This window comes from Arvicanthis niloticus, chromosome 1 (genome assembly GCF_011762505.2).
Source record: "Arvicanthis niloticus isolate mArvNil1 chromosome 1, mArvNil1.pat.X, whole genome shotgun sequence".
In the NCBI taxonomy this organism is placed as follows: domain Eukaryota; kingdom Metazoa; phylum Chordata; class Mammalia; order Rodentia; family Muridae; genus Arvicanthis; species Arvicanthis niloticus.
In genome coordinates this window covers 136927221-136952841 of record NC_047658.1, presented here as the reverse complement: position 1 = coordinate 136952841, position 25621 = coordinate 136927221, and the positions used below count along the sequence as shown (strand labels likewise).

The following is a 25621-nucleotide window of genomic DNA, read 5'->3' as shown; positions in this document are numbered from 1 at the left end:
CTGTGAGGGAGCCCAGTGCTCAGATGACCTTACACAGTGAGGGAGTCCAGTGCTCAGATGACCATACACCGTGAGAGAGCCCAGTGCTCAGACAACCATATATAGTGAGAGAGCCCAGTGCTCAGGAGAACACACTTGTGGAACAGAACAACAGAAGTGCTGGAGTGACACTGAAAAGAGCTCTCAAAATTGCCACCCTTTTTACAACACTGGGTACTAAGCTATTCTTACATGTAGCCCAAAGCCAGACAAAGAATAAACTATTTGAGGTTTTGGATATCCTAGAGGAAGCTTCTTGTTTTGAGGAGCTAGTGAAGACAGACCTTGGAAGACAAGTCTAAACTAAAGGCTAAATCTACCCTTACAAAGCATATGTATTTGTTTGTACAAAGAAGCCACAAATTGGTCAGGATGTTTTCCAAGTAACTTGTTACCCATAACAAACTGTACCATTCTTTAACATAAAACCAGAAAACTATTCAAATGGAAAACACAAAGACCAGATAACTAATAGTATGTTGATTGCTAGACTAAACTATAGATGTATAGTAATAGTATGTAGATCATACTAAAGATGATGTCAGTATCCAAAGTAAAGTTACTAGACATGTGATATGACCTAGGATTTCTATACATGGATATTTATTTACCTAAGAGATATAGGACAAGTAGAGAGTAGAGTTGGATTATAATCTTAAAAAAAGCAAAATTCACATTTTAAAATTACACTTCTCACAGTCTAGTTTTCCAACTAAAACACATCACTGATCGTTGTACTGTGGGAATGTATATGGAAAACTAGTGACTTCCTGAGCACATGGAGGACAAAAGTGTTGGGAAGAAACAATAGAATAAAGCAGATGGCTGCTCTGAGCTGAGAGCCAGGCCAGATCGTTTGCTCTCCAGTGAGCAGCAGGAGGTGATGGGTACAGACTAAATATAATGAAGTTGAAGCTCACTGAACCACTTAAATTGATTTAATTACAGAAAGGTAAGTTTGGCACTCACGAAAGGATCAGCTATAGAGCTCACTTACTACATACAGTACAGTGAAAGGCAGTGAGAACATGGAACACAGAAACAAAACATAACACCCCCCCCCAAAAAAAAAAAAAAAACAAAAACAAAAAACCTCTTGAAAACACTGAAGCACTGCTTAAGTGCTATAACTGAGAGTGCCAGCTTAAACTCACTGGCAAATCCATGAGATACACAGCATTAGTCCCACTTACCAGACGGGTAAAATAGAGCTAAAAAATAAAGGCAACATAACTAACCTGAAACCTATGGAAAACCACAAGAAATTTTATATAGGAAAAAGGCAAGTAAATTATATGTTTAAATCATTTAGAGGTAAATTATAAAAGATATAATGATCCAGAAAAAAAGTTTCAAGTTTCAAACTGAGAAAGTCTTGGGAACTAGGGGGCTGTGGAAAGCGTGACTGAAGTGGACTGCATAGACTGACTATGGTATGTATGAAACGGGAGAGTGGACCAAGTCAAGTACATGCTGGTTCTCTGGACAAAAGACAACTAACTGGCTTTATACTTTTGCAGGATTAAGTTACTTTTAAAAAATCACAGCATAGTATTTCATTTTTATAGTTGATATAACAAAAACATCCCTTTGACTAATTACACATTTTTTGTTAGGACCTACAACTTACAATATTTTCTCATTTATCCCAAAATGTCATGCCCCTAAGTGTATGTTGTATTCCCCACAAACTCCTTTTTTTTTTTTAAAGATTTTATTTATTTTATGAATGTGAGTACACCACTGCTGTCCTCAGACACACTAGAAGAGGGCCTCATTACAGATAGTTGTGAGCCACCCTGCGGTTGCTGGGAATTGAACTCAGGACCTCTGGAAGAGCAGTCAGTGCTCTTAACCACTGAGCCATCTCTCCAGCACCAGCTCCCCCTGCCCCCACACAAACTCTTTAAGATCCTTTTACATGCTATCTTCTCAGTAAAGACACTAAGGATTCAATTTCAAGCTGTGGTTCCACTCCTCATTCCCTAACCCTGCTTTGTTTGCCTGCACAACACACAATGTGTTATAATTACCAAGCTTTATAAGTAAGGCTGTTTTGTTGCCCTAGTATCCACCCCACGGCTACATCCCTAGCAGCTACAACAGTTCCTAGAGACTTTTTTTTTTAAGGCAAAAACTACAAGTGAGCACACAGTCCTACTGACTTAATCTGCTAGTGGCAGTAGTGATCGTAACACCAACAGCATGCAGGTTCTATGAGCTGATCAGATCTTCTAGTAATTCTATCAGTCTCTGCATTCAGATGGCACTATTGGGATGTGGCTATGACAAGAGGAGTTTCCGGATTAGGTGATAATACTTTAACCCATGCTACTAATAAATGCTAGTACAATTACAATGTATCCACAAATGCATGTGTGATATATACAAAGTTCAGCTAAAAGTCACATATGTAAATCTACAGAATAGATGCATGCTGAAATCAAACTATATAGAAAAGTTTTGAGATGCTCAAAGAGAAACATTTTTAAGACCACTATCATCTAGTCTCCAAATAACAAGATTAGTAGGAAGAAAATTAGATAAAATCTTCTCTCTCAAAACCTAACATCAATAACTTATTAACAATAATAAAAAAGGTACAAAAATGTGCCGCCAAAACATTTCAATAATGGATGAATTTCATATATAGTAGTAGTCCCATAAAATTAAAACAGGGTGGAAAATTCCCATAGCTTAGTGCTATTGCAGCCACTGTTAACAGGAAGCATAACACACCAGGTCTTTGTGGTGATGCTGATGTTTATGTAAACAAGCTTGCTAAGTTGTCAGTTGTATGGAAGTGAAGTTCCTGGTGTTGGATATCTAAAGATATCAAAACTGTGCTCATAAAACATGTAAAGGCAAAAAGATACCTTTTCTGTTTTTAGATATGTGTAGATACACAAACCATTGTACAATGGTAAAACTGCTTATAGTTTCAGCACAGTAATATGCTGTGCAAGTTTGTAACTGCAGCTGTAGCAGCTGTAGATCCATACACTCTAACACCTACATACCTACAAGTATACACTGTAACATTATGACCAATCAAGTGCTCTAAGGATGCTTTTCTCAGACACGCCCTTGTCTCACAATGATATATGACTACTGTAAATGGATCTTAAGGAAGCTTTAGTGTACATAAATAATTCTGGTCTCTTTTGTCCTCTACATGTGATAAGAATTAGTGGACATTTCTGGCTCAAAATGTAGACTTCTTCTGAAAAAAAAAAAAAAAAAAAAAAAAAAAACCCAGTTGGATTCTTAGAGCTAAAGGGTCGGTAAGAACAACTGTTAATCTCAATGTCTTCTCCAATAAGTCACTCACAGCAGCCTGGTAAGAAGTTTCACATATCTGATGAAATGTGTTAGGAAAAACTAGGTAAAGCAAAGTAAGGTTAGAGCATTGATAGTGATTGTTATGGAAGAATATTTTCTGGTGGAGAACTGAATCTTTAATATTAGTTAGATTTTAGTACTACTATTTAAAATTTGCAGAGCTGGTTATCAAATCCAAGGCCTTGTACATGATAAGCAAGCAGACTAAAGCACTGAACCATATCCTTGGGCCCAGTGAACATTGGACTCAATAAAACTGTGTTTTTTTTTTTTTTTTTTTTTAAGTTTAAATTGAGCACAGTGGCATATGCCTGTATTTTTAGCTACTTCAGAGGCTGAGTTGGGAGGGTCATTTGAGCCCACAAGCTCAGGGGCGAGCCTGGGCAACACAAACCTCAAAACCAAACAGACCAAAGTTAACTGTGTTGGAAAGATGAGTGAGGGAGTAGAGTTTTGCTCTCGAAAGACTATATGAGCTCCAGCTGCTTCTACACAGTAGATTCCAGACATCCAGGGCTACACAAAGACCCTGTCTCAAAAAACCAAACTAAACCAACCAAAAACCAAACCAAACCACAAAACAAAAAAAAAAAAAAAAAAAAAACAAAAAAAAAAAAACAGTACATGAAAACTAATTTGCTGAAATTATTTTCATTATGAAGAAATAAGAATTACAAGAAATTTCAAAATCTCCTACACTCATATTTAAGCATAGTTAATTAAATGAATTTTAATGCTAAATATAATTATTTTTGATTTATCTGTGGCAAAGTTACCACAAATTTCACTGCAAATCTGAAAATATAAAACAAAACATTAAAGCCTTCGGCCAGTCTGCAGACTGGTCTGGGTAAAGATGAAGAGATATTTTAATGTAAGGTAGAAAAATAAACAGAATATCAAAGAATAAATGACATTTGAGATGAAAGGAGTTACTGAATAAGACTGCCATGGTTGTTGAAGATTGATTCCCTGCATGTACAGGAATGCTAGAAACACCAGGTGGAAGCTATTAAACATGGCGACATCTGAGCTATGTGCTCAGTTGGAGTGTAATGGAAAATGATATATAGTCTGAGGTTAAGATGCTGTCATGCAATACAGGAAAGCTGAGATGCTCTAGAAATAAAGTTCGTGTGATGAACTCCTAAGATGTAGAGAGGTGAAACAAGAGACAGTGCTATTTCTATAATTGAAAAGGACACAGTTAACTGCCAGCCTCTACCTTCAAGACTATTACAAACCGTTTTCATTCGCTTTTTTTCTATTCCTTTTCTATTCCTTATTCCATATATATATATATAAAATTTTATTTTATTTTTTTTGGTTTTTCGAGACAGGGTTTTCTGTGTAGCCCTGGCTGTCCTGGAACTCACTCTGTAGACCAGGCTGGCCTCGAACTCAGAACTCAGAAATCTGCCTGCCTCTGCCTCCCAAGTGCTGGGATTAAAGGCGTGTGCCACCACCGCCCGGCCAGATAAATCTTAAGTAGTAGATTGCTGGATGAGGCACAAACAAGGTTGAAGTAGTGTGGTATCAGAGGCTAAGCACTACAGACTGTGGGACTATGCCACTACCTCTGACTTGGCTCTTGCTTGTGACAGCATCAGCTTGGATGACGGGTGGCTTTTGTGTGCTTCAGTCTGCAGGACAGATATCTTAAATTACGTGTTTACAATGGCACACATGACAACACTGACAAAACCATCTTTCCCCTCCTCTCCACTAACCCTTATATGATCACAACTTTTCAGGTTTTAAACATGAACTCGTAACAATTAGAAGAAAATTATACTTTTGATACCATTTTACAAACAGTTTCTTCAGGAAGCTTACTAAAATAAGCTACTCTAGAAAGTACTGGCACACACAAATACACATCAGGCTGGCTTTAGTCAACAAAACTGTATTTGTACCAGTAATTCATACAAGTTATATTCTGACAAATAAAAAGATTATATGTGTATTTTATTTTCTAGGTTTTTGTTTTTCATCTTACTTTAAAAACATTTTTGAGAAACTCATACAAGATGACTAAATTTACATCACTCCTGCTCCCCGTCCCCTTCCAACTTCTCCTATGTCTCACCCCCACCAAAATCATAGCTTCTCAATTATTATTGTTACATAGTGTATGTATATTCAACACACGCTTAGTGCACATGCACCCTACCATGTCTATTTAGCACATCCTGTATGTACACATGAACAAGGATGACCACCTGGGACTGGAAGCCTATGTTGGACCTTGTTCTTATAGGGAATGGATTCTCCCCTTCTCAGCACCCACTGACCACCTGTAGTTCTTCTCTAGGGGCTGGCTCTTATGGGACTTCCCCATCTACTTGTCATGTCAACTGGTATAGTCATCATGTCAGTCCTGTTCTGGCAGCTATGGTGTTGACAGTGCATGGGTGCATTTTCCCTGTCATATCTAACAACAAACAACCTGGTTTTCCATAATTATTTTTTTTCTGAATCTTATACACATTTTAATGTTATTGTTAAATTATTTTTTACAAGTGTGTTTTACCTATGTGAAAATAATGATTATAAAAACACGATATACCACATGAAGTGCTATGCTGGTTAGCTTTATGACAAGTTGATATGGTTGAGTCATTTGGGATGAGGGACCCTTTGCTAAGGAAATGCTTTTACCAGACTGCTCTGTAGACAAGCCTGTCAGGCATTTTCATGGCTGGTTATTGACATGGGAGGGTACAGTTTATCACGGGTATGCAACCTGTAGGCAGGTGGTCCTGGATGGTATAAGAAAACAGGTTGAGCAAGCCATGAGGAGCAAGCCAATAAACAGCATTCTTCTTATTGCCCCTGCTTCATTCAGTTCCTGACCTGAATTCTCTTCCTGATGGACTATAACTCGGACATAAAAACTGAAATAAACCCTTCCCTCCCCAAGTAGCTTTTTAGTTATCTTTTGCGTGTCAAAGTGTGTGTTGGTCAGAGAATCCAAGTCACCTAAGCTGGCTAGCCAGCAAGCTCCAGCAAGCTCTGCTCATTTCCACTTCCCCAGTACAGGATGACAAACACATGCTACCATGCCTGGCACTTTTATGTGGGTTCTGGGGACTGACCTTAGGTTTTCTCTGACTGAGCCACCTTTCTGGCCTAAAAATGCAATATCTGCTCAAACTAGAAGGAATTTATCTACAGGTCTGGAATAATGTGCAAACTAAATGTGAAATCAGGACATTATGCTGATACAACTGGTATGCTGTGGTATTTGTCTAATATAAACAATTATAAACAGTTCAGTGCAACTAGAAGTTATGACAATCCCTATAGTATTACAGTGTCAGGCATACTTACTTCATACCACTGGTTTTCTCTGAATAACTAGCTTATTCATCTTCAGTAAGGTCATTTTAAGATATATATATATATATATAATTTTAATATATAAATATATAATATCCATATTTTAGAATATATTTCAACATATTATTTAATATTATATATTAATATATGGATATATTAATATATTACATATTATAATATATAAATTTCACACACACACATATATATATATATATGTTTAAGACTTTTTGAATCTTCTCGGCAGCTTCCTCTTAATCATATTGGCAGCAATCTCTCATGTAACATCAAGCAAACTTTTGACATATAGGTAGATTGCCCCCAGAAGAAAATATGTATTTTAAAATTATATGTTGTTTTATTTAAAAGTGAAGCATGCTATGGAGGAAATGTGCAAAACACAATGATAGTTTAAAGACTTAAGGAGCAAAAGTCCATGTTCCCCCAAAGTTGAACTAAGAGGTAAACACTGTGTGTCTTTTCCTATGAATATATAAAGACACAGGCAAAGAAGCCTGTCATTGACTACGATTTCCCCTCTTCATATAATCTCTCAGCTCTCCATTCTAATAAAGACTAGAGAATATCTGACTGGAGTATGTTAGTAGTAATTCTGAAGCCCAAAACCACAACAATACTCAGTGTTCCTTGACTTACTGAACTACCTATTTCTTTTTTTTTTTTTTGGTTTTTCGAGACAGGGTTTTTCTGTGTAGCCCTGGCTGTCCTGGAACTCACTCTGTAGACCAGGCTGGCCTCGAACTCAGAACTCAGAAATCTGCCTGCCTCTGCCTCCCAAGTGCTGGGATTAAAGGCGTGCGCCACCACCGCCTAGCTCTATTTCTTAAATTTAAAAAAATGACAGTTCAAAGACTAGTAATTTCCGAGGCACCATTTTAGAAATGCTGGCAACTTAACATCTTAATGACTTTAGATAACCCCAAAGTATAATTAAAAAAAATATTAAGCATGCAAGCCATGTATTAAAAGAATAAAAGTCAATAAACTTACTTGGGATACACTGGTTCATAAAGGTATTTGTCCCCTCTTGAAGATGTAATATGAAAAAACAAGATGTAGCCATTTGCTGTCTGAAAGAGAATTTTATTAACCATGAATTAGAATGTTGTAACTGTCATTTTAGGCCTTTATTTTACAGGACTATAACCCACCTTTAAAGAATTATAGTCTCTTTTTTATATGTAAAATGACTTAATATAAGCCATTTTAAAAAGTGTTCAACAAATTTTAAAAATATTTTATAAACTATGTAAGTGAAAACTGAAATATTTTATGAAACTGTGCAAAATACACAGCACTCTTTGAACTCTATAAAAGCAAATAATTTTTCTAAGTTTGAAAAGGAATATAACCAAATAGTAAAAACATAAAATGTTTGATTGTACTGCCAAAATTATCATTTATCAAAACTGCATAATTTATATAGTTAAAAATAAAAAAATTTAATCTCTTATTATAAAACACACTGTGAGATACTAGGAAAAAATATTAAGAGCAAATCTTGAAATTACAAAATGTAAACATCAACTAAGTCAATTTCTAATTTCTAAGATATGAGCATTTGAAGTTCAAATATGAACATCTAAATTTCTAAAGTAACTAAATATTACAAAAATATTAATTGTATTTTTAAAAAACTGTAGTTTTGGGTGACTGAAGCAGGTTTCTGCCTGTCCTAGGTTACCCTAAGAAATTCTAGCTCAAAAATAAAACTAAACAACACAAAAATATAAGCAATACAAAAATACTGTTGTGTCATATGACATGGGTATACATCTGTGATTTACAGAATACAAACAACCTCCTTACATTTACAAAATACGTTAAATACTATGTATCGTTGCTCTTAGAAGATACTTTCAGTATGAAATCAAGCAATAGAGTAAAATGGCAGTTTCCCTCTAAATTTCTTTACCAGAATACTGAATTTCTATTAACTCTGAGGTAAGTGAAGATGAATCCAAAGTAGAAATGATCCAAAACAAAGAAATCATCCAGGGTTTCCTATTTCTTTCCAATACTAGCTTTCTGTTTTTCAGTTAATGGAATGAAAAAAAAAAAAAAAAAGATTTCCCAGGGTAGCCATGGTTTGCTTTTAACTATATCTTATCCTTCTGTAATATAATTTCAAGAATTAGTTTAATTTACTAGGATATTAAAGAAGAAAGTAAAGATTGTTCAGCAAAGATTATCTTTCAAATTCTTCATGATAATTTTACATTCTTGCAATAGAAAAACAAAAGGCTTCAAATCAAACCATAGCAAAAGTCATACAGAATCATGACTTGTCAACTTTTACTGCCACCTCATAAGGGCAGGAAAGGCAAAAAGAATGGTCAATTCTTAAGATGGTAACGTTAACACATAAACACTGTCTAGAAGATCAGTCACTCAAAGGTCAAAATGTTCAACTCTTCAGACACTCAAATGCTAATAAAATACATAGCAAAGTAATAAAGCATATCCAGGACTATAATGTTAATGAGAATAAAGCATCACTTTGTACTAGCATGTCATCTAATAAAATACTGAAAACACAAATAATATCTTGATTTATTATTTGATATTTGGTATCAATCATTTTAAATAAATATTTCAGACTTTTGTGTATAACAAACATCATATACTGTCCTGGAACTCTGTAGACCAGGCTAGCCTCAAACTCAGAAATCTGTCTGCCTCTGCTTCCCAAGTGCTGGGATTAAAGGCGTGCGCCACCACTGCCCGGCCATTATATACTTTTAAATCTCAATGATATCTTCTACTGACATTTCCTAAAGTTCTGCCTTTGAACAATCTTCAAAGTCTTAATAATAAATGATGTCCCTTTACGAGTCACTGAATCTATTACTATGCACTATTATAATGATCTTTCTTTCCATGACTCCCAAATTATATAAAGAAAACACGTAACTATTGCTTACACTTTTCAGGTATCAATCTTAATTCCCTCTGATAACATACATATATACAACCATTCAAAGTTCACTAATTTCTCTTCAAATAACTACGAAATAGCAGACTGCAATATCTAAATTCTTCATACAGATCTATAAATTCTATTTTCATTTTAAAGTCTTTATTATACATATTTAGAATAAGAAAATATGTAAATCACAAATTATATTGTTCTCCCAAGATAATAATGTACCTATTGTGCATACAGACATCAATAAACACAAATGGAAAATGGTAAGAAAACAAGCATGCTGAAATAAAGGAGATGTCTATCTTTTGATATGATCAACATTTATCAGAAACTATTCTTCCTAGCTAGGTACGGTGACACATAGCTTTAATCCCAACAATGGGGAGACAGAATCAAGCAGATCTGTGAGTGTTTGAGAGCAACCTAGTCTACATGGAAGGTTCTGAGGCCCTGGCTCAAAGAATAAACGTATCCTAAGCCAGCAAGATAGGTCAATGGTTAAAGGTACTTGCTGCCAAAGGTAACAACCTGAATTTGATCCCTAGGACCATCATGGTGGAAGGAGAAAACAGACTCCTGTAATTTGTTCTCTGATTTCTGTACAGCACACCCCCTTCATGCTCTATGGTTCAAGGAAATTTCTCCACAGGTTTTATCTTCATTGATTATATGCTACCTGTAATATATAGGGACTCCATGAATGTTGAACAAGAGAATGAATATATCTCGATTTCTCTTACATCTACAAAACTTGCAATAAGTTAAATAATTTAACACTAATACTTCAATGTAATCTAATTTATAAGTTTCCATTATATAAAATATTTTCAATTATCAGTATTGATTTTGTTTGAAAGATCGATGTGCTGCTACATATTCAAATGCTAAATTTTGTACCGCAAGATCTTAAGTTGCTCCAAGACAAGCAGATCCTCATGTATATCAGCTTTTGTTGTATAAAAGCTTGTGCTGTAAGTTATCCATGATTGGCTGGGCAGAAGAGAGGTAGGCAGAGCTGGAAGTTCCCAGGCTTGAGGGATTCAGGCAGGATCCACAAGAAGAGAAGAAGGGCATGAAGAGAGAAGAAGAGCATGGGAGAAGAAAGAAATTACCATGCTGTTTGTGAGCACATGTCCATGAGGACTGGCTTCGTGGAGTAGGAGGAGTGGCCCAAGAAGAATATGGCAAGTGATATCTCAGGGTTGACAGGGAAGTAGACAAACAAGCTTAGAGCTTTCTGTCCAGTTCTAATACTTGAAGGTTTATTCTAAATATAAAGGTTTTGTGTCTTTTATTTGGGAACCTATAAATGATCTAAGATGGGGTAGAAACCTTCAAATATTATTTACTATAACAGACCAATGTTTTTGACATTGTTACCCACATTAATTCAATGTTATACTTTTATAATCCAACCTACAACTTAAGAAAGATTTAAAGCCCAGAGATAAACTAAGGAGAAGAAAGTTGATTCTGACTTTATTTCAAATTAATGTAATTTCCCCACAATCTATTTCTTTTTATTACATATGTTAGGTGAGCATGCACATTACTACAAACCTCACAGTCAATGGCAGAGAGCCATCTTAAGATACTGTAGCTTCACCTACCCTCCATTCCAGAATGAAACTGAGCAGCTAAGATTTTATTTCTAAGAAAAATCACAACTGCCACAGAACAAAGGAATTTGAATTTTTATATCAAAATAAGTCTATCAGTTGTTCAAAAAAATCAAGAAGGAAAAGTAAATGAAACACAACTAAACACTGGGTAAAATTTCCTTGAAACCACTATAGGAAAAATGTTCCTCATGTGTTTATAAATCTCACTCCAACACTTTGCCAGCAACCTCACATAATCTACTTAACACATACTCCAGAGAGCATTTTACTCCTGGAACTTTCTCTTTGTATTCATAAATTTCAACCACAATTAGTAATAGATACCTCAAAACTTCTTTAAAACTAGAGAGGGTTACATCATGGAAGACTGCACAGAAATTCTAAAAAAAAAAAAAAAAAAAAAAAAAAAAAAAATCACCTATCAAACTTGACAAGATTGAGCTAAAATGATAACATCAGACTTTCAATCTAAGTGGAACACTTACAATACACAGGAAAGAGCTTGACGGCGTTGGTCAGTTCTATCCATTTTAGCTATCCATATTTGGTCAACTCTTGTCACGTGTGTCTGGCTAGAGCAATGGTGGGCAATATTTTCCCCCATGACTTGACACTTCTGATTACCAAAAAGTGGGGTGTGCACTTCTAGGTACTGAGGTGGTTTCTGGGCAAGAAGAGATTTTTGGAGACTGAACTTATCCCTAGTACCTCCTTATAAGATTTAAAGAAACCTTAGGTAACTAGCTACCAAGAGAAGAGAAGCTACAGTAAATGCACACACAAGAAGAAATGACTGGGGAAAGTGGTTCCCAACCTTCCTAATGGTTCGACCCTTCAACACAGTTCCTCATGTGGTGACCCTCACCATAAAATTATTTTTATTGCTAATTGTAATGTAAATATAATGTTTTCCAATGGTCTTAGGCAACTCCTGTGAAAGGGTCATTGAACCCTCATGACCCAGAGGTGGAGAACCTCTGTTATAATAGGAAGCTTTAGAGCAAATAATAACCAAACTTCAACCTCTGAAAGCTGAGAGAGTTTGGTTTTTTAGAGTTACAACAATATAATATTCACTAAAATTTAAAACCCATACAAAGAAACAGTAAAGTAATACACAACCACAGGAAATAAAGGATATGTGAAACCATCACTGGGCAAGTCCAAGTATTGAAATCCTTTATTTATTTTGCATTTTTGAAATAGGGTTTCTCTGTGTAGCCAATCAAAACCATTAAATCATCAGGCTTAAATATGTTCAATGAACTAAAAGAGTCCATGGACCTATCATTGTTGCTGTTGTTAAGGTCTGGTAAGGTCAACAGGTCAGGAGACAACTGTCATAGAACAGAGAATTTGCCATTTACAGTTTGGGGAGGAAGGTATACAAACATGCCACACCAAAGGAAGTACCAGAGTCTCTCAGGAACCACAGAAGAAAGGGGAAAACATGCGTAAGAGTCATTACCTTGGTTTACATCCAATTGAAAAAAAAATGCCTCCAATTAGACTGAGCTGTAGGTAAGTCTACAGACATCTTCTTAACTAGTGGTTGATGTGGGAAGGCTCACTGAAGGCAGTGCTACCCCTGGGCAGGTGATTCTGATTGCTGTAAGAAAGCAGGCTTAGCAAGCCATAAGAAACAAGCCAGTAAGCAGCACTCCTCCATGGCTCCTGATTCAGTTCTGAGTTAACTTCCCTTGATGACCAAGGAAACCCTTTCCTCTCCCTTTTAGTTTCAGTGTTTTATCACAGCAATAAAAAGTCCAAATTACATGGGAAGAAATGGGTGAAACAAAGCAAAGAAGCTTAGTAGCTTGGCTGTTTGAGTAGTATCACTGGACTCTGGTGTATAAGGACGATCTGTATTTGGTACTAGGCTCTCAGATAAACAGAGTTAAAGGCAATTTTTCCTGTGAAAACAAAGACCCAAGATGTCAGAGTTTCCAAATTACAAGAAAATTAAAACTCATGATCAAAACAGGAAGAATTTTTTAAAAAGTTTTGTAATTGTCACAGTCTGATACATATCTACTTCAACTAGAATATAATTCTTTTTTAAAGAGCCAAAATTTTGGTTAATTAAGATTTAATGGTACTATTCCTAGTAATCAAACTGAATGCAAAGCTTTATTAATGTTTGCCAGTAATGAGAATTTATATATATCACATCTAAAAAATCTTTTCATATGAGCTCCCCGCACCACCCACAGTCTGGCTCTTGCTAAGTATGTAGCCCTGGCTAGATTGGACCCTGCTATGTAGACCAGGCTTATTTTGAACTTGCAACAATTGAGTCTTAGCTTCTCAAGTGCTGGGATTATAGGTGTGTGATCCAAGGAACAGTAGAAGCTTCTCTTTTGCACAACTAAAAAAAAATATTTTTACGAAAATTTTTCTTTGCATTTGTATCTAGGTTGTATGAGTGCTAACTGAATTGTAATATTTCCTGATAATTAATTTCCTGATAATTCCATATGGAATACAAAGTTTCTTTTCTGACTTCTGAAAATATTATAAGTATTAAAAGCAGTCTGACATTACATATGATTGAAACAATTTTACTAGTTGTCACTGAAATTACTTCACAATGCCTCAGTTTCCTAGATGGGGCCTGTTTACAGTTTTAGACTGAATTCAATGTTTATCAAATCTATAGCAAAAGCTGTTTTCCATGCGAGGGGTCAGTGGTAGAATGATTACCTTGGCATGGGCGCTGCCCTAGGTTTAATCCTAGCACTCACAAAAACAGCTGTTCCCAAAGTCATTCATTTCCTATCAAGAAGGTGACTTCTTTGTGTTCAAAACAATGTTAATTTCAGCCAAAAGCTAAAAAAGTTTACAAGAAACCCTTAGCACCTCTAAGCCATCAAACAGCTGTCAAGCAACACTATTCCAAACATTCAGCTCTAACGAAAACCAAAAACAATCAATCACCGGCTTAAAAGTCTGAGTTTCACAAGCCTCGGAATCTGTCCAACTATGTCCTTTTCTGTTTCATATGTTATTTTTGTTTTCACTTAATGCCCTTCTTAATGGAACTCACTTTAGTTTGTTCTGAATTAACTTTTTCTTAACTTAGTTTTTTCTTAACTTTTGTGAGTATTTTATGAATCTGGAGATATTTATGAATCTGGAGATATGAATCAGGCTGTGCACACAGTGCTTCTCAGCTTCTCACACTTAGCACTGGCACTGCAAATAAACTGTAACAGCAGTACTATACAGTTTGATAATTCATCAAGAATTGAACAACTGAGGCTGGAGAGATGGCTCAGGGGTTAAATGCAGGGTCTGTCATGTGGCTGTAAGGTCTGCAACTCTGCTACAGGAAGTACAGAACTACTTGGTACTTTTGGTTATCTGGAACATTTTCAGATGACCAGCCTAGTCAACATGATATTTCACAGACTAGAAAGAAGCTGGACCCAAGCTGACAGATGAGCTAACCTAACAGTGAAGAGAACAGTAAGTAGACAGTGGCTGGCCACTGTGGAGCATGCACAAGACTCCAGCTTGGTCTCCATGATGGAAGACAGGGTAAGTAAAATTTAAGTTCCCTAACTTATTTTCTTATTTATCATAACATATATTAACTGTGGACTAGGGGGTGGCTCAGAAGATTACAAAGAAAGGGACACAGTGTTGTTTGGGGATGACAGATGGGGTAAAGTTAACAAGGAAGATACAGTGGCTGCAAGGGGAGAGAGTAGAATCACATATGTCCACAGAAGTCAGCACAGCTTTATATCACAAAAAGATACTGTATGTGAAAGACTAACATGACATTATCTTAGAAAATTCCATTTAAATGCAACTTTATGGTTCCTTAAACAAGTAATAGAAATTTGAAAGATCTACTTACTGACACTGCTATCATGGTACTATCTGGCCTCCATTCAGCTTGTTTGTAAGATCCAAACTGTGTAGATGATTTAGCTGGTTCCTTGTATGTTACAATTAACACACTAGGCTGGAAGACAAAAGATATATTTGATTTTAGAAATATATACAAGCTAAGTTTAAACTTATAGAATGTACTGGAAATATTTTAAGCTATTGCACAGTATCAAATCATCCACCTTCAACAGTCCACGTAAGTTACCAAAGAAAAGCAAGCTGTTATTTATGCATACATCTACTGAATAAGCTAAACTGAATCAATAATTAGTAACTTTCCAAAACAGAACCATGCCCAAAATATGTTCACTGGTCAATTAAGCCAAATATTTAAAAAAGAAATTATGTCATTCTCCATAACCTTCCCTAAGACTAAGCAACAGTGGATTGGGATCTTTCCTAATTTATGTTGTGAATTCAACATCATTCTACCCAAACCAGACAAAACTATTACATGAAAACCAACAACCAACATCTCTCAAGAATCTGGATACAAAATTTCTCAACAAAATATTAGCAAATTGAATCTAACAAGGAACCATGTACCAGGGCCAAGTGGATTATATCTCAGACATTCAAAGCTGGTTCAACATTCAAAAGCCAACTAAACAAACTAAAAAGTATATATATGAAAGCTGCCAAAAGCATCTTAACGTGTGACATCCATTCAGAGAACTTCAACTTGCCAATGAACAGCTACAAAAAAAAAAAAAAAAAAAAAAAAAAAATCCTTGTATTACACAAGCGTAATCTTGTATTACACTTAGTAATGAGAAATTCCAAGCTTTCCGGCCTGAGGAACAAGGCAAGGGTGTATTCGTTACTATTCATGACAGTAGCACAAGATGCATGCCTAACACAATTCTCAAGAATTCAAAATAGATCAAAATCTATGTATAAAGCAGCACGAATGTCACAGACACATAGAGATAATAAAAGGTATACACACTGAGACAGAAGATATTAAACTGTCTTCATTCACAGACAACAGTGGCATATACAAAATTTCAAAAAAGCAACAGCAAACTCTGAAATAACTAAGTAGTGATAGCAAGGTTGCAAGATACAAAATTAATACACAAGAATTGATCACTTTCATATATTCTAATAATGAAAAGTGTGATTTACAACAAAAGGCACATTTCCAATTATACTTCATTTTCCCAAATGAAATATTTAGTCTTATAAATCTAATAATTATGTACCTAAGAAATATTATACAAAATACTAATGAAAGATATCAAAGAATAAATTAATAGACCATATTAATGGACAGGAAGGGTCAACACTATCAAGATATCAATTCTTCCTAGTTGGATCTACAAATACACTGCAATCCTAGCCCAAATCCTAGTAGCTATTTGGAAGATGCCAACAAATTAGCTCTAAATTTTAGATGAAGAGTTTCTAGACAAAGAGTGATGAAAAATGTTGGAGTACTAATGCTAAGTTCAAGACTTATCACTATAAAGCCACAGTAAACATTCAGAAAGAGATAGAAAAATTGATCAAAGAAACAGCACAGAGAGCCTAGAAACAGATTCACAGTCAACTGATTGTTGTCAAAGAGCAAAGGCAGTACAGTGCTATAATAAATGGAAATCGATTCGCAAGAGTTCATCAAGATGCATTCCTGACACAACTCTGAAGAATTCAAAATAAATCAAAATTCTATGTGTAAAATGTAAAATTACTGGAATACGACATAATAAAAACCTAGATGACCTCAGATTCAGCAGTGACTTCCTCCAAATGGTGAATATCTACAGCAAATGATTCATAATTCATTAAAAATTAAAAGCTGTTCTGTGAAAATGCTATTAAGAGAATGAGGACAGAAGGCATGGAGTAGGAACATGTTTGCAAACACCTAATAGTGAACTGCTATAAAAAATACACAAATGCAAAATTCAGCAACAAACAAAACAACCCAATTGACTAAATAATCACCAAGCAAGGAAAACAATCTTCCCAAAAGATATTCATCATCCTTTGTCCTTAGAGAAAATAAAATAAACAACAAGATCTAAATACCTATTAGAATGGTTAACATTAAGAAGATTGATACCAAATGCTAACAAGGATATAATAGAACAGGAATTCATTCTTTGCTATTGAAAATGCAAATGATCTAGCCACTTCACACAACATGATCTAGCCACTTTACACAACCGGCAGTTTCTTACAGAACCAAGCACACTAATCACCTAAGGTAGCATTTACTCATTACTTATCCAAGTAAGCTAAAGACATGTTCACACAAAAGACAGTTTAAAGACACTAGTGTGGTGTCTCCCAGCACTTAGGAGGCTGAGGCGAGGGGATGATGAATGTAAGGCCAGCCTGGGTTAGTGACTTTGAGACTAGCTTGGACTAAACAGTAAGAAAGGCCCTGTTTAAATGGCAGCAACAACAAAAATAGAACACAAACATTAGAGTAGTTTTATAAACACTGCCAAAACTTGGAAGTAATCATGATATCCCTTCAGTAATTGATTAACTATGGCAGATCCAGACATCAAGACATGAAAAACATGGAGAAGCCTTAAAAGTATTATTACTGGAAAAAGATGAATACTATACAGTTCCAATTATATATGATACTTGGAAAAGAACAGACAGACTTTTTTGGTTTGGGTTGTGGGTTTTATTGTTGTTGATTTTAAATCACGATTATGAGGGCTGGAAGAAGGAAATGAGTAGATACGTAGACCGCTGAAAATTGCTTACTGCGGCAAATATTCTGTATATTATGGTCTGGGTCATGAACGTTCCCCAAAGACCTGGGTGTTTTAGGCTTGGTTCCCAGAACCTAGTGCTATTAGGAGGTAAGAGAAAGTAGGGGCCTAAGAAATGAAATTAGTCACTGGGGGCATGCCCTTGAAAAAGATACTGGGACAATGGTCTCTCCTTTCTGTCCCTTCTTCCCCTTCTGGGATGCCACGAGGGGAGTGGCTTCCTTTGCCACATATTCACATCATCATGTATGATCTCTCCACAGATCCCAAAGAGGCCTTCCCAACAGGGGCTGACAACTCCCAACCATGACTCAAAACAAAGCTATAAGCTCATTATCTCAGATATCTTGGAAAAGTAACAAAAAGTTGATTAACACATAGTATACTATTATACATCTCTCAAAACCCACAGAACCCATAGAGGATGGCAAGAGGGAACACTACGGTAAATATGGACTTTCCATAATAACCACTGGTCAGTGTTGGCTGTAACAAATGCGATATGAGGGGAAGTTATTGAGGGAGGGGCAGGCAATATTTGAGGATTCTCTGTTCTTGCTGCCTACATCTGCTTTTAAAAATACGTTTAGTTTTAAAATAAAAAGCACAAAGATTTCAGTCAATACCTATTAAAGGTTACAAGATAGAACATAATACAAAATACCAAAATTATAATTTTATAAAGTTTATAACCTCCTCTGGAAAGCCATGATGCATGGAAGTAGGAATCCAGGGAGACAGCGCAGCACACAATCCCATTCTAAGCAATGTGATGATAATGCACTGGGCAGCTCTTCAGTTTCCCATTTTCACACTCATATCATTGTTTGGTAGCGTGAAGGCTCCAAGTAATAAAATAATGGAAAACACAGCCAAGGCAGACTTCAGGGGAACATTTTAAGGAATATGGCTAAGTAGTACTCAAAGAAAGAACATCAACAAAAGCTCAAGGGGCACTCAAGACTATAGGGAAATGGCTTGACTGATACATTGATTATAGGGAACTTTCTTTTAAAAAAAAAAAAAGTAATGTTTAAGCAAAAGGGCTATGTAACAACTGACTAACTTCCAGAGGATCTCAAATACAGTGATTTTTTTTCAGCCGTAACACTATAAATACCAAATTATTTCTGCTACTTGTGGTTTCCAAATATTTTCCAATCACCTAAGATTCATAGAACCCTGGCCAAATAATAATATGATAGTCTAAAGTAAAGTGCTGATTAAATAAGAGTGAGGTTTAGGTAACAGCCCACATGATCAAAAACAGAAAAGAAAAATACACAAAATTATTTCCCATGAAATAACTTCAGGTAATGGCAAAGAAATATAATTTGACTAGCCTTCCTTTCGACAATAAGAAAAATCTAAGAAATGATATTTAAAACTCCCAAAGCAACCTAGTGTGGGCAAAAATGAGGAAGTAGCCTTGCTTGAAAAGCAATGATTATCCTGTCTCAACCTCATAAGTTGTCAGAATTTATGGGCTTGTACCATGTTCAAGACACCCTGGCTAATATGAAATGAGATAGTTTTGCTGCCTAAAAAGCTTTAAATTTAGTTTTAAAATTAAAGCGTAAGTGCAAAATTTACAATTAAAGCAGAAGTCCAGGGAAGAAGTGCCATAGAGAAAACCCTAGAGATTCCATAACTAAACATAAGTACACAAAGTCAGTAAGGGTAGAAGATATAAAAACTATGCACAAAACCATTGTTTCTTTACACTAAAAACAACCTGAAAAAGAACTTAAGAAAGGAAATCCCATTTATAAACAGCATCCAAAAGTAAAATAGTATATAAATAGAACTAACCAGACAGACGACACTGAAACTGTAAGACCCTGAGCATGACACGAATGGAAAGACATCCCATATTTGTGGACGATGAGTTGACATTGTTTAAATGTGCATACTATCAATACAATCTTTAAATTCCAATGATATTTTTCATAGAAATTTACAGAACAATCTTAAAATGCATAGAGAACCCAAAAGACCAAATAGCGAAAGCAATCAAACGAAAAACAATACTTCATTCATACTACCTGGTTTCTAAGTATAGTGTATAGCAACAGCAATCAAGATAGCACTATATTTGGCTAGAAGCAAGGCACAGAGATCAATGGAACAGAAGAGAATGCCTACAGAAAAACCAAGCATCCCATCCCAATATCCCCATACACTATCACCTCATCTTTGATAAAGACTCTAAGATTGAACAAAAGGGAAAATGGCCTTGTCAACAAATGGCGCCAGGAAAACTAGATGTCTAACTGGAAAGGATAAAACAGTCCTCCACAAAGGTCATGTCAGGGCAAACTGGAGACTTCAATTAAACACAGGCCCAGGAACAACCCATTTCCTGATGAAAATGGAGGGAAAATTCCCCAATATTGGTCTTGGTAAAATGTTTCGGATGGCACCAAAAGCAAAGAGCCAAAGCACAAATAAACAGCAGGAATATATGAATCTCAACCAGCAAGGAAAACAGCTGATGAAATGAAAACACAACCTGTGTAAAGAGAGAAAGTGCATACAGATACAATTCATAAAGTTAACAGCAACCACATGGTGCCTTACAACCATCTGTAATGGGACCTGATGCCCTCTTCTGGTGTGTCTGAAGACAGCTACAGTGCACTCATATACATAAAACTAAATAAATAAATCTTTAATAAATAAATAAATCTTTAAAAAAAGAAAAAAAGTTATCAGCAAAAATAAAAACAATTAAATCAGCAATGGGCCTGAACTGACATTTTTTCCCCCACAAAATATAGTAAAAACAGCCAGGAGGCCAATGGGCACTCAGTATTGCTAATGAGCAGGAAAGGCACATCAAAGCTGTGAGAGAGAGCTTCTGAACCTGCTAGGATGGTTTTCACCAAGAAGTCAAATGATAAAATGTTGGTGAGGATACAGAAATGGGAACTTTTCAAAATTGTTGGTGAGACTGTAATTGATACAGCAACTACAGAAAACCATACAGGGTGTTCTTTATAAATTTTTAAAAGAACCATATAGTTTCATAATCCCATTTCTTTAGTACCTATCTGTGTGCACACACGAGCACAGATATGGTATTACTCCAAACATGTACAAAAAGGAATTGAAATCGGTATTTTAGAAGTTATCTGAATGCTTGTATTTACTAAAGCATTACTCCAGTAACTGTGATGTGGAAACAACCTAAGTGGCTGTCAACAGACAAACTGATAAAGAAAGTGTAGTGTGGATAAAATGAGATATTATTCAGTCTTCTTTTTTTAAAAAAAGGAAATCTTGATACTTAGTACAACACAGATGAACTTTTAATAAAGTAATGTCCAATAATAACCAAAGGATGGCATATACTACATAAGCTACTACATATGTAAAATCTCAAGAAGTAAAACTCATAAAGACCAAGAGTAGAACAGAAATTACCAGAAGTCAGAGTGGAGGAAATGGGGTGATTTGGGTCAAATACAAATACACAGTTATAACACTAGTCAATTTTTGTGATTTAATGAAGAGTTTGAAGATTTAATGAAGAGACTAGAGGTAATAGTATTATATACTTGAAATTTGCTCATTATTATACAGTAGTAATATGTGTGTTGGGTGGGGGCCATGCATGTGCTACAACAAGTGTGTGTGTGTGTAGGTCAGAGGCCCGAGAGATTTTTTTATAGGTCTGAGTGTTTGTCTACATGTATGTATATACCCCAAATGGGTACCCTGTACCTGTAGAGGCCAGAAGAGGGCATCAGCATGTGAACTAAACCTGGGTTCCCTCCAAGTAAGTGCTCTTAACCACCAGGCTATCTCTATAGCCTGAGGTAGATCTTAAATGTTTTCATCATACATAAAGAAACTATGTGAGGTGGTGGACATGGTTATTAGCTTGACTATAGCTATTATTATATATGTATATAAAACATTATACCATATATCATAAGTATTACAATTTTTTGTCATATATATACTTCAATAAAGCTAGAGGGGAAAAAAATCCCCAAAACAGTAATTCATCAATAAACGAACCCTTCCGGTTATGGTAGGTAACGATGACTCATGGAGAAAGAGGGATTGCAACAGAAGCTGAAGGATAGGTAATATACTAATAATCAGACACGAGGCAAGAGAACATTCCAGGACAGGAGTGGCTCTCATATCAAACTAAGGAGTTTGAACTTTATTCTTTAACAAAAAGTGGACCCTAGAAGACTTTCAGACATGTGAATTTATAAGGAAGGTCTCTGGAGGCAGTAACAGAACAGAGCTGAATAGCTGAAATGCGACTCTTGGAAAAAGGGAGATAGAAATTAAACAACCTTCCAGAGGAAGCACAGCTAATTCTATACTTATAGCTTGGTTCCTGAGACATCTACCTTACTGTGATTTCCATGGACCCAGTTAACAGGGATTTTTCACTATTAGCACACATCAACAGGAATGCAAGTTTCTGCTCAGGGTTACTCAAATACATTATTTATGAGACAGTGACGAATTGCCAATTTCAACTTTTTATTAGCTACCCACAGTGGTAACTCAAAAGACTTTCATTCTCTGGGTGTGATGGTGAGTTCCAGGTCAGCCAGTGATACATAGTGAAACTCTGTCTCAAAACAAAACAAAACAATAACAGAAGGCTTTCATGTATCATATTAACACACATCATTGGGCAAAATATTTTCTCTATAGTAAGCCTCTTCATTACTTTCATGTGCTGTCTTTTAAATATGCTATCTTTTACAATTACTATTCAAAATTACTATTCAAAAAAACTTCTGAAAGTAATTTAAATATTTTGAAATCAGTGACCTGAAAATTGAAATGAGTACATATCTAATTCAGAATGGAAACATCATAAATATTTTAATGTTCACATATGTAGTCCTTCATAGTTACAATTAAGGAGTCTATTAAAAGCATATCCATGGTCCTGATTAATACTCCGAAACGCAGTTCATCTCACACAATACTCATTTTACGGAGCAGCTCTATCCCCAAGCTGAATTCTACAATACTCTTGATAGAAAGAAACACACCATCCCATCCATAAAGCCCTACTTCTATCACCTCATCCTAACAGATATATGAAATCTTTCTTTTCTTTTTCTTGTCCCTCGTCCTCCTTCCTTCCAGCCCACCCTCCTTCCTTTTCCTCAACAAGGTCTTACGCTAGCCCAGGCTGGCCTGAAATTCACATCAGTTCCTGCCTTGTCCTCCCAATCTCAAATGCTGGGATTACGGGAGGGACCAGGGAGGGACCCAGGAGAGAGCCACCAAGCCATGTTCTAAATATTTTTTTAAAAAGGCACTTAGGGCTTCAAAAAATGTGGGTAACACTATTATAGACTTCAGCTAGCTTTTAAGTTACTTGTTTGTGTGTGTGTGTGTGTGTGTATGTGCAAGCATGCATACGTGGCACAAGCATGAAGGCGAGAACAGCCTGCAGGAGTGACTCTCTCCTGGGACTATGTGGGTCACCAGGGATTGCAGCACTCTCCCCACTGAGCCATGTATTTAGGCCTGGCTGGCTCCTGGACTAGGTTTTAGAACTCCAAATTAGAATCAGTGTCCAAAGGATAAACCTCTACTAATACATCACACTGAAAACCAAGCAATAAGCCTAATTTACTGATAAAATGTGCTGTTTTAATTATCAAAAAGTGAAGTGGATATCTATAAAAATGTTTGTTCATAAATAAACCAAACAACACTAGCATGCATCTTTCAAATTTGGCTAGAAAATTATTCCGAACAATATGACTCTAAAACACTGGAATTCCAAATAGCAATTTAGTACATAATAAGTGGTTCATAAAAGTTTACTAGAAGACCCATAAAATGTACTGTTATTTTTAGAGATTTCAGTTTAATGTTCCCATAGTCGCATGGGTAACCAAAATTTCACATACAGCAACTTTTTTGGACAAGCAAATAACCAGTTGAGACTAAATACATATTTCTTCCACAAAGCCGGTTTTCTCTTTTTCCTTTTTCTTATGCATCCTTACTTTATTGAGTACAAACAAAATTTCAAACAAGCAAAATCTAATTATTCTTCCTTCTCTTTTGAGTCACTATCCCTGCCTTCAAATGTCCTAAAGTAACTTTTTAACACTTCAACTCTGTAGATCCCTTTAGAACTTCACAATAGTCTAAAAAAACAAATAAAATAAAAAATAAAATCAACACTCTCATTCATATTCTCAATGAAGATATTTTAAACCAATTCATTCCAAATTATGGGTATTAGTGATAGCCTCTTTGATTTACCTAGAGATAGTTTTGCTTTTAACATTTTGTAACCTAAACACTGTGTTGCAAAGTTTGGAAATGAGAAAATTAAAATGAACGTTCTCACAGGATAAGAGAAGCTACAAGCATATATCCCAAGAGCAGAAGACTTGGCAGATGGAGCCTGGCACTGTTCCCCACTCACCTAGTCACATGATCAGACCTTAGAATCATCTCATTTAAGGCTGATTTTCCAAGTCACAAAGCTTGTGCTCAGAGTCGCAGGTTAACCAGCATGGAAACCCAGAATGCCCTGTAGGCTCCCTATGGTAGTCCAGAGATGTATTTCATTTCATGCCTCTGAACCTATATATTCCCCTAAATCTACCCCCTGAAAACGTTTTATTTCTCTGTGTGTGATATATTGTTTTTTGCATGTATGTAAAGTTCTACACACTAGAGCTCAGTAGTAACCAAGGTACTTTTGTAAAACTCAGGTGTGTAGAGCGGGAGTGTGAAGGAAATGAGTGGGGATGCTTAAATTCTATAATACTACGTCCAACTCCAGATCCAAACAGATTTTATTACTATCACAATGTCCCTAAGACAACTGAGACTCATTTTAATGTTCCTTTGGGGTGGGGGGTTAGCGTGAGGGGAAAGAACGTAGCCTACAACCTTCTGGCCTACCATGCTAAACTTACATAAATCAGATTTGTATCTTTAGAGGTTAAAATCATTAAAATGTTAGGCTTTGCAAAGTGTTACATTTGAACAAAACTACTAAATTTAGAAAACAATGTAAAATTCAACTTCTAATTATGCTCTTCCAAGCAACTATTAACTTTAGATAGTTGCACTAAATAAAAGTTGTTCAACTCCTATATGCATTGAAAAAACGGATCTCACTTGGGTACCAACTTGTATATACAACGTGTATATTTAAATTTTTAATTAAGCTCGGATCTGAGTATCATATTGCTGATGCTGTAATTGTTTAGTAGCCTGCGGTTTTCTGATACCTTTCTGAAAATTAGGTCAGCCAAAACTTAGTGACAAATATTCTGATTTACAGCCTAACTATGTAATAGTAAAAGAGAAACCTAAAATACTTAAATTCTAGCATCGGTTTTACCGCAGCTGTGTGTGAGGACAATCAAGGACATTATCGGCACACCGTGGTAATAAGCAGAGATCTAAAGGGTTTAACCAAACCCAAACCAGTACTTCCTGTATCTAGTAACAAGGTCAACCAACCTGTAGTTTCTTTTCAAGACCACCATTCTGACATCGATTAGTACTGTCTCTTTGAATGGGGAGGAGGCAATCTTAAACTCAGAATTCTGTAATTTTTATATAGAGAGATGTCCAGGAGCAACAAAGACCGGTCGGGGGCTAGCCCACTCACTCCTTACTTTTCAAGTTAATTCTCTTATCTACTCGGAACTCAAGGCACCGGAGGG

The 25621-nt window shown here is 35.8% G+C and overlaps 1 protein-coding gene across 2 annotated transcripts in view; it reads right to left on the bottom strand.

Annotated features, from left to right (window-relative positions):
* Ric1 (RIC1 partner of RAB6A GEF complex) overlaps window positions 1-25621 on the bottom strand; it is an 86189-nt gene that overhangs the window by 59469 nt on the left and 1099 nt on the right. For both annotated transcript variants that reach the window (XM_034506453.2, XM_034506444.2), the window contains exons 2-3: window positions 15158-15265; window positions 7732-7811 (exon numbers count right to left, since the gene is read on the bottom strand). In XM_034506453.2, the coding sequence (XP_034362344.1) occupies window positions 7732-7811; window positions 15158-15265 (188 nt within the window). The remainder of the gene's footprint in view (window positions 1-7731; window positions 7812-15157; window positions 15266-25621) is intronic.